The 14,454-nt window shown below is 34.0% G+C and overlaps 1 protein-coding gene across 1 annotated transcript in view; it reads right to left on the bottom strand.

The window, feature by feature from the left end:
• Window positions 1-14,454, bottom strand: part of LOC149787279 (kinesin-like protein KIF15-B) — a 117,503-nt gene that overhangs the window by 32,152 nt on the left and 70,897 nt on the right. Inside the window, exons 22-27 of the mRNA XM_089977807.1 lie at window positions 12,815-12,954; window positions 11,299-11,376; window positions 8,791-8,907; window positions 7,766-7,846; window positions 2,949-3,119; window positions 13-219 (exon numbers count right to left, since the gene is read on the bottom strand). Coding sequence (XP_089833933.1) covers window positions 13-219; window positions 2,949-3,119; window positions 7,766-7,846; window positions 8,791-8,907; window positions 11,299-11,376; window positions 12,815-12,954 — 794 coding nt within the window. The remainder of the gene's footprint in view (window positions 1-12; window positions 220-2,948; window positions 3,120-7,765; window positions 7,847-8,790; window positions 8,908-11,298; window positions 11,377-12,814; window positions 12,955-14,454) is intronic.

The raw sequence follows: 14,454 nt of genomic DNA, 5'->3' as shown, positions 1-14,454 counted from the left end.
ATTCAATGTTACCTCACTGTTCACCCTGATCTTTTGATCTTCAAATTCATGTAATCTAGCCTCAAAGATCTGTGTAGTCTCCTCTTGTTGTTTCTCCACCTCTGCCAGCTTCTGTTCTAAGTTCTCAATTTTAGATTGGCTGTCTTCAAGCTTTCCTTGCAAATTTTTCAACTCTTCTCTGTCTGTCTGAAGCTTATTCATCAACTCCAAATATACAGTCTGAAATGACAAAAGTAATAACTCCAAAACTACTGTCTAAAATGGCAAAAGCAATAACTCCAAAATTACAGTCTGAAATGGCAAAAGCAATACCTCCAAAAATAGTCTGAAATGACAAAAAGCAATAACTCATTTATCATACCTTTACAATTAATTGTATGTTGATATTATGCATAAATCTTTATAATATTTTTCTTTGCAAATATGTGGACAAATATTTTAATTTAGAATCTGCGTGTGTATCCAATAATATATAGAACCCTACGTAATATTAAAATTTGCTAAATTAATACAGTTTGGTCTCTAAAACACACACACAAGGGGCCTTAAAACAGTTTATGGTCAGGTGGTCATTAGGTAATGAGTAAAATGTTAATAATTTAAAAAATAATGCATTCTGGATAGGCAGACAGGCAGACAGAGAATAGTATAGAAAGAAAAGAATAGACTAGAATAGATCTAATTTCATTGATAGTGTTATGACTATGTCTTAAAGTAAGAGAAAACTGCAAAAACCAAAACGTTTTGTAAAATTCAACAAATAATTTATGTCCTTAGAAAACAAAGTGCAAATTTATAAAGAACTTATAGTATTGGAAATTAAATCCTAAACAGTCCTAAAAATAAAATCACAAGTTCAAAAGTATGGAGCATTGCGTATGAATTCCAGTGGTGTTCTGAATGAATGTGCTGATGTACCAAAAGCCTGGGGTAGTGTTGATGTGCTAACAGTCTTGATATATCACAATAATATAAAATCAAAACTGTTCTTGAATGAATTCACAATAATTCCAAAATAGTGACTTAGTCCACACAAAAAAATCAGTGAGTACTTTGTAATTCCAATAATTATTTAAATAAATCCTCTCAAATAATAACTCAAACACAAATAAAAGGCTGATTCCACTAGACAGATGTTAATACAGGAATCAGTAATTCTGTTTATCACTACCTTTATATAAAATAAAACTAAGACATAATAACAGAACAAGGAGCTGGGTAATTTTCCCATCAAATTCATTTCCAGAACATTCTAAAATGTAAACAAGGTCAAGTCTCTTACTAAATATGAAGTTAAGAACATGTTAAACATAAGGTATACCAGGTTTTCCCAAGGGGAATAACAATGTTCTGAACTAAGATGCAAGTAAATTGGTATAACATCTACTAATAATGTTCTTAAAGTATAATCTATCTCTCTCTCTATCTATCTATCTAGACTGACAGATATTAGGTGAAATTATTTATACCAACTAACCAGGTGAAAACTGCTGGTCTCTGTGGGCAGGTGGTTGCTAACTAAGGTTTGACTACATATGTATACATGTTAAAATTTGACTAGGCCTATCAGTAAGTTTGACTATATGTATATACATGTTACATTTTGGCCAGGCTACCAGTAAGTTTGACAATATGTATATACATGTTACATTTTGACCAGGCCTATCAGTAAGTTTGACTATATGTGTATACATGTTACATTTTGGCCAGGCTTATCAGTAAGTTTGACTATATGTGCATACATGTTACATTTTGGCAAGGCTATCAGTAAGTTTGACAATATGTATATACATGTTACATTTTGGCCAGGCCTATCAGTAAGTCTGACTATATGTATATACATGTTACATTTTGGCCAGGCTATCAGTAAGATTGACTATATGTATATACATGTTACATTTTGACCAGGCCTATCAGTAAGTTTGACTATATGTATATACATGTTACATTTTGGCCAGGCCTATCGGTAAGTTTGACTATATGTGCATACATGTTACATTTTGGCCAGGCTATCAGTAAGTTTGACTAGATGTATATACATGTTACATTTTGGCCAGGCCTATCAGTAAGTTTGACTATATGTGTATACATGTTACATTTTGGCCAGGCCTATCAGTAAGTTTGACTATATGTGCATACATGTTACATTTTGGCCAGGCTATCAGTAAGTTTGACTATATGTGCATACATGTTACATTTTGGCCAGGCCTATCAGTAAGTTTGACTATATATGTATACATGTTACATTTTGGCCAGGCTTATCAGTAAGTTTGACTATATGTGCATACATGTTACATTTTGGCCAGGCTATCAGTAAGTTTGACTATATGTATATACATGTTACATTTTGGCCAGGCTATCAGTAAGTTTGACTATATGTGCATACATGTTACATTTTGGCCAGGCTATCAGTAAGTTTGACTATATGTGCATACATGTTACATTTTGGCCAGGCCTATCAGTAAGTTTGACTATATGTATATACATGTTACATTTTGGCCAGGCCTATCAGTACGTTTGACGATATGTATATATGTTACATTTTGGCCAGGCTACCAGTAAGTTTGACTATATGATTATACATGTTACTTTTTGGCCAGGCCTATCAGTAAGTTTGACTATATGTAAATACATGTTACATTTTGGCCAGGCTACCAATAAGTTTGACTATATGATTATACATGTTACTTTTTGGCCAGGCCTATCAGTACATTTGACTATATGATTATACATGTTACTTTTTGGCCAGGCCTATCAGTGCATTTGACTATATGTGCATTCATGTTACTTTTTGGCCAGGCCTATCAGTACATTTGACTATATGTGCATACATGTTACTTTTTGGCCAAGTTAATCAGTAGGGGTACATCACACTTTTTTATGGTAATGAAAGTTTACCAGAAATCCTGCATGCAAATTTGTAGAAGAAATAATATCTTGTACTTGACCTTTCCGTCTTCAACCTCTTTCTTTAATGTTAGAATTTGAACATCTAATTCTTCAATCTTTTTCTCTTTTAGCTCTATATTGTGCTCTTGCATCTCAGAGTGATTCTTCCAATATTCCAGCTCATTCTTAAGTGTCTGTTGTTCCTCTACCAGTTTGATCTTGTACTGCTCCTGAAAATGGTAGAAATATAATGTCAGTATGCCCACTCTTCTTCTCAAGGAAAACAAACTGAATGTTTTTCATTGCGAGAATTATGACAAAACAATTCAGATTTCTTAGAAAACTGCACAGCTTTTGGCATGTATTTTTGATAGTCTTAAAAAACTGCATTGATTTTGGCATGTATTTTTTATATTCTTAGAAAACAGCATGATTTTGGCATGTATTTTTTATATTCTTAGAAAACAGCATAGGTTTTGGCATGCATATTTATATCCTTAGAAAACTGCATTGCTTTTGGCATGTAATTTTGATTATCTTAGAAAACTGCATTGCTTTTGGCTTGTATATTTTATATCCTTAGAAAACTGCACAGCTTTTGGCATGTCTTTTTAATATCCTTAGAAAACAGCACAGCCTTTGGCATGTATTTTTGATATCCTTAGAAAACTGCATTGCTTTTGGCATGTGGTTTTGTTATCCTTAGAAAAGTCTGGAATGTATTTTTGACATCCTTACAAAAATGCACAGCTTTTGGCATGTCTTTTTAATATCCTTAGAAAACAGCACAGCTTTTGGCATGTATTCTTGATATTCTTAGAAAATTGCATTGCTTTTGGCATGTATTTTGATATTCTTTAAAAGACTGCATTGCTTTTGGCATATATTTTTGATATCCTTAGAAAACTACATTGCTTTTGGCAGCTGGTTTTGATATCCTTAAATTATTTTGGAATGTATTTTTGATATCCTTAGAAAACTGCACAGCTTTTGGCATGTCTTTTTAATATCCTTAGAAAACAGCACAGCTTTTTGCATTTATTTTTGATATCCTTAGAAAACTGCATTGCTTTTTGCATGTGGTTTTGATATCCTTAAAAAACTGCATTGCTTTTGGCACGTATTTTTGATATCCTTAGAAAACTGCATTTTTGGCATGTATTTCTGATATCCTTAGAAAACTGCATTTTTGGCATGTATTTTTGATATCCTTAGAAAACTGCATTGCTTTTGGCACGTATTTTAGATATTCCATTCATGTTAACATTCTGCTATTTACTGCTTCCTCTTTGTTATTAGATAAATAAATCAAAGTAAATCAAACGCACAAAATATGGCAAGTCTGTAACAAATGCAAATAATTCAATATTATTTATCAGATTCTTGGCATAAATTTCAACTCATGCTTTATTCAAATTCATTACAAAAATTTCAACTCATGTTGAACTGTATATCAAATTCAAGACAAATTTCAGCACTAAATAAGCTACTTGTGTTGCTATGCCACAAAGCACCAAACCAAAATTATCTTGTTGAGGGCTAAAGCGTTTTGTCCAAGGATACCATGCTGGCTTTGAAATTTTCATAACAAGAAACTAGTTCTAAATCAGAAAACTGACATTCCATAACTTTAATTTGAACAATGCTAGAATGACAAAACTTTCAGATATTTTTAACTTGATTCTCTCTACTAGGCTGCCAAACTTCAATTACATAAGTGCACCCTCAATATCAAATCTGATGTTGGGGTTTTTAAGCTTGAGTCTCTTTCACAAGAAGTGTTGAGAATACAGGGTCAGGGCCGATTCATTGGTGAAAAATTGAACCTGTACCTTTCCATTCATTTTAGTCACTGAACCAGCACAGTTCCTGTCTAATAGACATGAATCTACATGATTTGCTTAAATAAAAAATAGAATGGACATTGTAGGCCATAATCTTTTGGCACATTTTATTGGCCCAGCAGTAGAATGAACCATGATCAGTTGTCATATTTGTTTTGCCCAGCTGCAGAATGAACCGTGTACACCATGATCTGTTTGCATAGTTGATTTGATCAAAAATAGAATGAACAGTGTACACCATAATTTGTTAGCATATTAGATTAGCCCAAAAGTAGAATGAACAGTGTACACCATAATCTGTTAGCATAGTTGATCAGCCCAAAAGTAGAATGAACAGTGTACACCATGAGCTGCTAGCATATTTGATTTGACCAGCTGTAAAGTGTATACAGTGATCTGTTGGCACGCTGTATTTGCCCAGTACTAGAATGATCAGTACACACCATGATCTGTTAGCATATTTGATTTGACCAGCTGTACAGTGTATACAGTGATCTGTTGGCACTCTGTATTTGCCCAGTACTAGAATGATCAGTACACACCATGATCTGTTGACATATTTGACCAGCTGTACAGTGTACATCATGATCTGTTGGCACAATGTATTTGCCCAGTACTAGAATGAACAGTGCACACCATGATCTGTTGGCACAGTGTAATTTGTTAAATCAGTCCCCAAACCTATATTGAAACAGAGGTTCATATCACTTTTAATATGTAAAACAAGGGACAACAATTTCTCATTTCAGCTCTAATTTGGACTATAAATTTGGCTTAAAGCGAATAGCAGTCTGTTTTCTAATAAGGGTTTCATCCGAATATTCCTACCCCATTTTTCATATTTGGACATTTGGGTGTGGGGTCATTGCAATTGCTAATTGAAAATTTGAAATCTGCTGCCACTGTGCGGTAGCGACATATGTTAGTCACTTACCAGTGGGCCTAGAAAATTTAAATGTATGTTATATTGATTTATACCTGTACGAAATTGATAGACCACTCCGATGGCCTAGTGGTTAGAGCGTCCGCCTCAGATGCAGGAGGTCGTGGGTTTGGTCCCCGGCCGAGTCATACCAAAGACTTACAAAAATGGTACTAACAGCTGCCTCGTTTATCGCTCAGCATTAAAAGGTTAGTGTTAGGACTGGTTGGCCTGGTGTCAGGATAATGTGACTGGGTGGAACAACATGCTACATGTCTGCGGCATGATGCCCCAGTGCTAGGCATCACTATAAACTGTCACACTGCAGACATCATAGCGATATGACTGGAAAATTGTTAAAGCTACATTAAAAAAAATCCAAACCACACACGAAATCAATAGGAAAATGATTTATTTTCTCAGAAATGGCAATTGTTATAATCATTATGTCTTTAAGCTGCTGATAGACTAGACGAAACAATGGCATAGATGAAATCTGACCCTGTACTCGCCATTTTCATTACTAGTCACATGACTTCACAAATCTCAAACGACGACATTGGAAGTCCAATAGTCATGTGATATCAACAACAAACTCCTCTTTTTAATGTTATTGTACAGAAATTCAATTATATGAAATGAAAGTCTGATACTTTTTGTAAAAACCATCAATCTGGCCAGTCTGATTTATCAAACAGAGAGCACATGTCAATGTAGTAGTCACATGATACAACAAAACTCCAGTTGTTGTTCTCGGAATATATAAATATTGAAAATTCTGTGTTCTTTTGTTTTTGTATTTTTATTACAAACAGTATACAACTTTCACTTAATATTTTTAATTTTTTTTCCCTCTACAACATTTGAAAATGTAGGTCGTTAGATGTGTACTCATGCAACTAGCAATGCAAAGCATGTGTACCAGGTCACATTTCATCACGCCATAGTTTTATCTTGTCTTTCAGCAGATTAAAGATATAATGATTATAAGTCACAATTTCTGAGAAAATAGGTAATTTTCATATTGATTTCATGCATGTATCACTCGATCTAACAACATTTAAAGTTTGCTAGGCTACGCTTTGCCACCACCATGTTGTCCTCTTGTGATGCTAGACTGGTTTTCATGCCTTCCATGTAAGGAAAGATACGGATATCGAGCTGACTTTGAAAATAAAAGTCTACTAGACGAATCTAATCCACTGAGTGTTTGCATTTACTCAGCATATATGTTTATTGCAGGCACCCAAATGATCCATGCTGCACCCTCCGAATATTCTGGTTAGAATTCGATAAATTTAACTCACGATCAGTTTAGTTACGACTAAATTACATGACTGTTTTGGGCATCAAGTGCTGGTGGAAAATTCCCGGGTTTTTCCTGACATTCATCAATATTTGCAAAATTCAAGGACTTTTCACTGTCTGGAAAAAAGTTATAATTTTTCCAGACTTTTTCTTGATTTCCAAGTAGGGTGGGAACCCTGTGCATGACAAAGGTGTGCATAAAATCATAGTTTCTCATGAGAATCACTTGAAAATCACTTGTTAATTTACACCTCTATCTTGGGTGGGGTGATTATAGGTTCTAACATCCTGTTGCTACAAATGATGTGACAGTTACAGGTCACATAAGGTCAGCTCCAGGCTCCATACTCAGTTGAAACCCTATGTATTATGATAACATTAGCATAAGAAACCGATGTGCACGTGTTTCCCCTGTTTGGGAGAGTTGTAATCTAGCCATTAAAGTAGTTAGACCAAACCTTAATTTTGTGTTAATCAGCAAAACATAATATTGGGGTGCATCAATTTATGTACCAGCGATGATTTGTAGACCAAGCTTTCATGTTTTGCTAATCAGCAAAACATAACAGTGGGGTGCATCAATTTACGTACTGGCGATGATTTTTGAGGGTCAAATCGGAAAAGTCTGTGTAATTGACGCATGATGCATGGGTAGATAAGATACTACATTCTAAACTTATTGTCTCCTTTCCCTCCAAATATTTCTGTTTCTTTAATGATGTGGGTTAGGGTTACTTACTGCTTCCTCTCCCTCCAAATATCTGTTTCTCTAATGACAAAGGTGAGAATTAGGGTTACTTACTGCCTCCTCTCCCTCCAAGCATCTCTGTTTCTCTAATGATGAGGAGTACTCCTTCTCTTTTTCAAATTTCTGCTGGACAACCTTGCAAAATTTACAAAAGTATAATATATGGTACTAGTAAAAGAATCTTCACTACTTTTAACGAAACAATTCATTCACATTATTTTTCAGTACAAATTCAATAAAACCCATACATGAAGGTTTTATCAAGAGGAGGCTATGGTGTTATTGAATTTTAAACTATACCAATTATTTCTGAAATATCTGAATGCATCATCTGACTGATGCATGTACTATGGATGTAATCTTTCCTTTAGCATCTTAAACACAGATGTAGAAAAGGTGCTATGTAAATTCCTACCAACGCATTTGAAGTGAAAGTGTACCAAGACGATTCAGCGGGACCACAGAAAACCAGCCCTGACAGTGACCACCAACATGGCCAATTGCACAATTCATGATAAAATACAAAGAATGATTAATTAGAGACCGTCCCACAAAGATGTGCCATGTATGTAGTAATCCCAGTTTTGCCAAGACCCTTTTGTTTCTAAAGTCTGGCCTAGTTTAAAATCATATAAAATCGATGAACAATATAGCTATTAAGAAGAAGGTTCCAATCAAGCTTGTAAACTGAGTAAATTAAGAATAAGGCTCCGATTAAGCTTGTAAACTCAATCAATCAATCAAAAACAAAGTTCTGATTAAGCTTGTGAACTCAATCAATCAAAAACAAAGCTCTGATTAAGCTTGTGAGCTCAATCAAACAAGGCTCCGATTATTCTTGTAAACTCAATCAATCAATCAAGAACAAAGCTCCAATTAAGCTTGTAAACTCAATTAATCAATCAGTACAGCGTCTCGTCAGCATCTGTAATGCATGGGTTTCAAGATCTATATCGAGTCAGCAGCTTGTTTTTTTTGGAAAGGGTACTTGCCACCCATTTTGTCTGCATAATATAGACATATGATGTGCTGAAAGTGCCAATAAAGCCAATTAACCAACTTGTCAATACAGTACTAACCTGGAGTTCATGCTTCAGCTGCTCTGCTCCATCATTCATAGTAGTGACCTGCTCTACCAATTCATCAATTCTGGATTCATTGAAGCTGACAGTCATGCTGAGGTCTTCATTCTCTCTCTGTTGATTAGAAACATACTCACAAAAAGTTCTATCTATTCTTTTTCTGTATAAAAATTGTGAAGAAAATCGATGATATACAACTTATGCAACTAATATCATTGCAATGGGAGGGGCAATATAGGCCAAGCCATAGCCTGGGTAAATTTATCTTTTGAAAACAAACAATACCATTTCTAATTATAGTGAAATATTTGGACAAATTTTACTCATAATAGTGATACTTTATATTCCACTGAATTTTTTAAGAAAGATAAAACTGCTAACTCTGCATTTAGAACTTTTTATGTAAGCTGAGTATCCAGTCACATTACCTTCTCTACTAAGCAAGCCAATATTAAAAGTAACATAAGTAGAAATTTGACACTATTAAAATGAATGATTCTGTTAATGGCTTAGACAGCAAGGGTTCGAATTTTTGTTACTGTTGATCACAAGACAAAAGCATTATATTAATAATTCAGTATCTGAATGGGATTTGTTTTAAGGGCAAGTTTTCAGTTTATATTAAAATCTCAACTGCCTGGTTGTGGACATAAAACAATCTATGCGAGAAAAGAACTGCTATGAGAATAGTTTACTTGTTCCAATGAATTGTAGTCTTTGAATGAATAGAAATGATATGAGAATAGTTTACTTGTCCCAATGAATTGTAGTCTTTGAATGAAAAGAAATGACATGAGAATAGTTTACTTGTCCCAATGAATTGTAGTCTTTGAATGAAAAGAAATGACATGAAAATAGTTTACTTGTCCCAATGAATTGTAATCTTTGAATGAAAAGAAATGACATGAAAATAGTTTACTTGTCCCAATGAATTGTAATCTTTGAATGAATAGAAATGATATGAGAATAGTTTACTTGTCCCAAAGAATTGTAGTCTTTGAATCTAAAGAAATGACATGAGAACAGTTTACTTGTCCCAATGAATTGTAATCTTTGAATGAAAAGAAATGACATGAGAATAGTTTACTTGTCCCAATGAATTGTAGTCTTTGAATCTAAAGAAATGACATGAAAATAGTTTACTTAACCGAATGAATTGTAGTCTTTGAATGAAAAGAAATGACATGAAAATAGTTTACTTGTCCCAATGAATTGTAATCTTTGAATGAAAAGAAATGACATGAGAATAGTTTACTTGTCCCAATGAATTGTAATCTTTGAATGAAAAGAAATGACATGAGAATAGTTTACTTGTCCCAATGAATTGTAATCTTTGAATGAAAAGAAATGACATGAGAATAGTTTACTTGTCCCAATGAATTGTAGTCTTTGAATGAAAAGAAATGACATGAAAATAGTTTACTTGTCCCAATGAATCAAGGATTTGAAAGACTGCTACTTCTTTCTTGCCAGTCAGATTTTGATCTACCACCATTATACATTACTTTCAATTAAAATGTGTTCAATAGGAAAGAATGCCCCTGCACTGTGTGTGCCTGAAATGACCTAACTGCAAAACTTATTCAAAGTGTGATGGACAGACACAATGACAATGGTAACAATATATATCACTACTACAATTGTACTGGGGCATAAATACCCAAACATAAAATTTAACCAAAGTATGACTGATGGACAGATACAAGGACCATGATGTCCCACTACCACTATTGTATTGGGGCATAAAAACCCAAACATAACATTTAACCGAAGTATGATTGATGGACAGATACAAGGACGATGAAGTCCCACTACCACCATCGTATTGGGGCATAAAAACCCAAACATAAAATTTAACCAAAGAATGATTGATGGACAGATACAAGGACCATGATGTCCCACTACCACTATCGTATTGAGGCATAAAAATCCAAACATAAAATTTAACTATGGTATGATTGATGGACAGATACAAGGACCATGATAACACTATGTCCCACTACCACTATCATATTAGGGCATAAGAACCTAAACACAAAACATAACTAAATATGTGATGGATGGAGAGACACATGGTTGAGGATAATATGCCATACCACAATCATAAGTGGCATAGAAATGTAAACACAAACTCTTACAATTTATGTCAGTCTTGCCACTACGCTAAAATACATATCTCAACATCTGCTATATGCTAGTACTTGATAAAAAGCTGTGCTGAGGAATTAGAAGAATTCCATGTTCCAAGGTATGACTAATGAATTTAAATTACCTGTAGTTTCTAATATTATTTTTCTATGTGTAAATTACCTGCAGTTTCTGATATTGTTCTTCCATTGTGTAAATTAATTGTAGTTTCTGATATTGTTCTTCCATTGTGTAAATTAATTGTAGTTTCTGATATTGTTCTTCCATTGTGTAAATTACCTGCAGTTTCTGATATTGTTCTTCCACTGTGTAAATTACCTGTAGTTTCTGATATTGTTTTTCCATTATGTTAATTACCTGCAGTTTCTGATATTGTTCTTCCAACATATTCTTCTCTTTTGTTAGTGTCATAATCAGAAGCTCTGTTTGCATCAGCTGTTATAGAGAAAAGAATGAACATGTAAAATTTCCAATTAGGTCCTGACTCACTTAATTATATGTGCTCAGTAAAATCCATTTACAAGTTCAAGAGAATCTTGATTATAAAAATCTTTTACCAATGTATTTACATTGATGAAATGCAGAAATGTAATGAAATAAAAGGCAGATATAAAATGAAAATTTACACTGAAACCTTGTGCTAGTACATGCATGTCATGATTATGGGGTAAATTATTCCAACAGTAACTTGTACAACACGAAACTAGAATCGGTTTGCATGTTGATCTTCCCACCATACAATTTATATTTTTGAACTGTACACATCAAGATGCATCCACCAATCAAAAAACATGACTCTGTGGTCAACTGTACTTGAGAAACTGACTACATAAAAACTTTATCTCAGGCATGGTCAATATGCATGTATGAACATATGAACAGAGACACAAAAATGATTGTGGGCTCTGCAGTGATATGTCTTTGACTCAAATGAAGAGTGAAATATGATTCCTCTGCCACAAGCCACAAATGCTGAAACACATAAGATTAAGTTGTACCTTAGCTTATCACCAGGTATCTTCAGTTTCTTAGAAAATTAAAATGCTTTGTTAAATCTTTTCTTTTTCTTAATAAACTATAATGCTCTGTCAAATCTTCTGTTTCTTAGTTAACTAAACTATAATGCTTTTTTGAATCTTCTCTGTTTAGACAGACCCCAAAAAGTGTAACCGGTTGGCCGACTATCCTTATTTTTCGTTGTCAACCCTAACACCCTCCCAAAACAAATTGTAATTATTTTTTTAAACAAATAAAATTCCCTAAATAGATTTGTGCATCTAAATCAGCTGGTTCTCTCAGTACATCATTTATACTAATCAATATAATATACATGTGCAAAACAAAAAACCTACCTACCCTAATTTTAAAACCAGTGCAATAGGAATTTTTTGTTGTCTTACCAGTAACCTATAATGCTTTGTTAAAATCTTCTGGACCTTTGTTATATCTGTAGCTTACTACATTTTAGTGAAGAGATGGAGTGACTGCCTGAAATGCCAGACTAATTTAGGTTAACACTGTCATCTCCCACAGTAATTTCTGTTACCCATTTACTGGAGCAAGTGCAGTTAAGGGCCATGCAACAGTTCTGTCTAAAATTGGACGATAGAAACCATGAACCTCTCTTGTCATGACATGATAATCACTGACAATGCTACATTCAAACTTATTACATTTTAATGAAAATATACTAATAAATGTATTAGATATAACAAGTTGAATCATCCAATTTACAAATGAAGACACATTTGGTAGTTGTTATATTTAATCCACAAATGTTCTTTTTATGTTAAATGACTTTTGCAATAGAAAAAGTGATCAATGAATTATAAATACTTCAGGAACTCAACAGATGTAGTGTTAGATATCCAACCTTAGTTTTCAGACTTTCGAGCTCTTGCTCTCGTCTAGCATCAGCCTCTGATAGGGATGCATGCCTGGCTTTCAAGCTATCTCGCTCCCTGTCAGCTGACTTGATCATAAGGCGTAAATCCATCGCTTCTTCAACAGCAACTAAAAATAGCAACAAATAAAAAATATATGTAAATATTTAAATCACATCCCACATGCATTTTCACCTTTCCACATTTACATGACAGGCAGCTTTCATAAACATCTAATGACAGACTCAATAGTACTGACAGGTGGCCAAGTAGTGTAGGATCACTCACATATCTCACCTCTGTCTGACTGAGTCTTGGTTTGACCAGTGTAAGTATGTGTGTGCTAGTATTCCCATAGTCCATTTATAGTCTATCACGTGCTGAAAAATGGTTTAAAACCAAAAAACAATGAAAACAATAGTACCAAGAGTTTGACATTGTGGGCAGTTTTCAGCTTCAATCCCCAGGCTGACTCAATACATTCTAAAACTAAGGAGGGATGATAGCAGTCGGGGAGGGATAGCATACGAATTATTAGCAAATATTAAAAAGAATATGCACCTGGGAAGGGGTAGTGTAAGACTTATTAGCAAATGTTTGAATAAGAAGCAGATGTGGAGGCTTCCAAGGCATGATGACATGGACTGGCATTCTGAGATGCCCAAAGATTTCTGTTGTTGTTCCATTTTAGAATATAATTATGTTCAAATGTATTTTTGACCACTGCAAAAAAAACCATTCTGTCACTGATGAGATTAAAAATGATGATTTTTATTAAAGGATTTTACAAAAGAAAACATGTCTGTAATTCCACTCACTGCCTACATCAATTGGAATAACTTAATATATGTGCACTCCATTAATACTGTATAAAAAAATCATGACTTTTCAATGCTGAATCAGAACAATCTTAAAAATTCTATAAAATTGAGGTTTGATAAAGGCAAGAAAATGTTTCTGAGAATTTTCCTTGACTGTGAGAAATGATTGTTGTTGTTGTTATAGGGTTTAACACCGTTTTTCAGCACAAGATAGGCTATACATGGCGGCCAGTATAAATGGTGGAGGAAGATCCAGGGAAAACCCCAGAAAGACCCACTGACTCACGAGAAGCTACTAGCAAGCTTTCTTGTATACCCATATTGGCAGAGCCTGAGACTTGAACCCACGCAAACAGGTGAGATGGCAGTGATCCATAATGGTAAACACTTTAGACCACTTGGCCATTTGGGATCCCCTGTGAGAAATGAATTTTTGATTGTAAATTATTGTTTTCAAGAATACATATCTTATCACATTTATGTTAAAAATTTTAATGTTGCTTACCTCCCAATTAAACCCCAAAATGTGCAAAAATGTCTTTCAAGTCTATATACTATAACAACAACATCTACAGAAATAAATTCATTCAAAAGGCCTTCATAATTACCTCCCCTGACTCTACTAGGTGGCTGTGTATACCAGATATTTATTAATTTAATGATGATTGCATTTGTGAGGTTTGGCAGAGTTTATATGAAATGTGATTAGGTATTCTTGAAGAAACAAATTATAATAAAAATGTCCATTCTTCATGGAATACATTACCCAATCACATTCATATTATGAAAATAGGTAACATGAGGAGGAA

This window comes from Sinohyriopsis cumingii, chromosome 12, assembly GCF_028554795.1.
Source record: "Sinohyriopsis cumingii isolate HCF-2022 chromosome 12, ASM2855479v2, whole genome shotgun sequence".
Lineage (NCBI taxonomy): Eukaryota > Metazoa > Mollusca > Bivalvia > Unionida > Unionidae > Sinohyriopsis > Sinohyriopsis cumingii.
The sequence above is the reverse complement of the archived record's forward strand: the minus strand, read 5'-3'. Positions and strand labels throughout refer to the sequence as shown.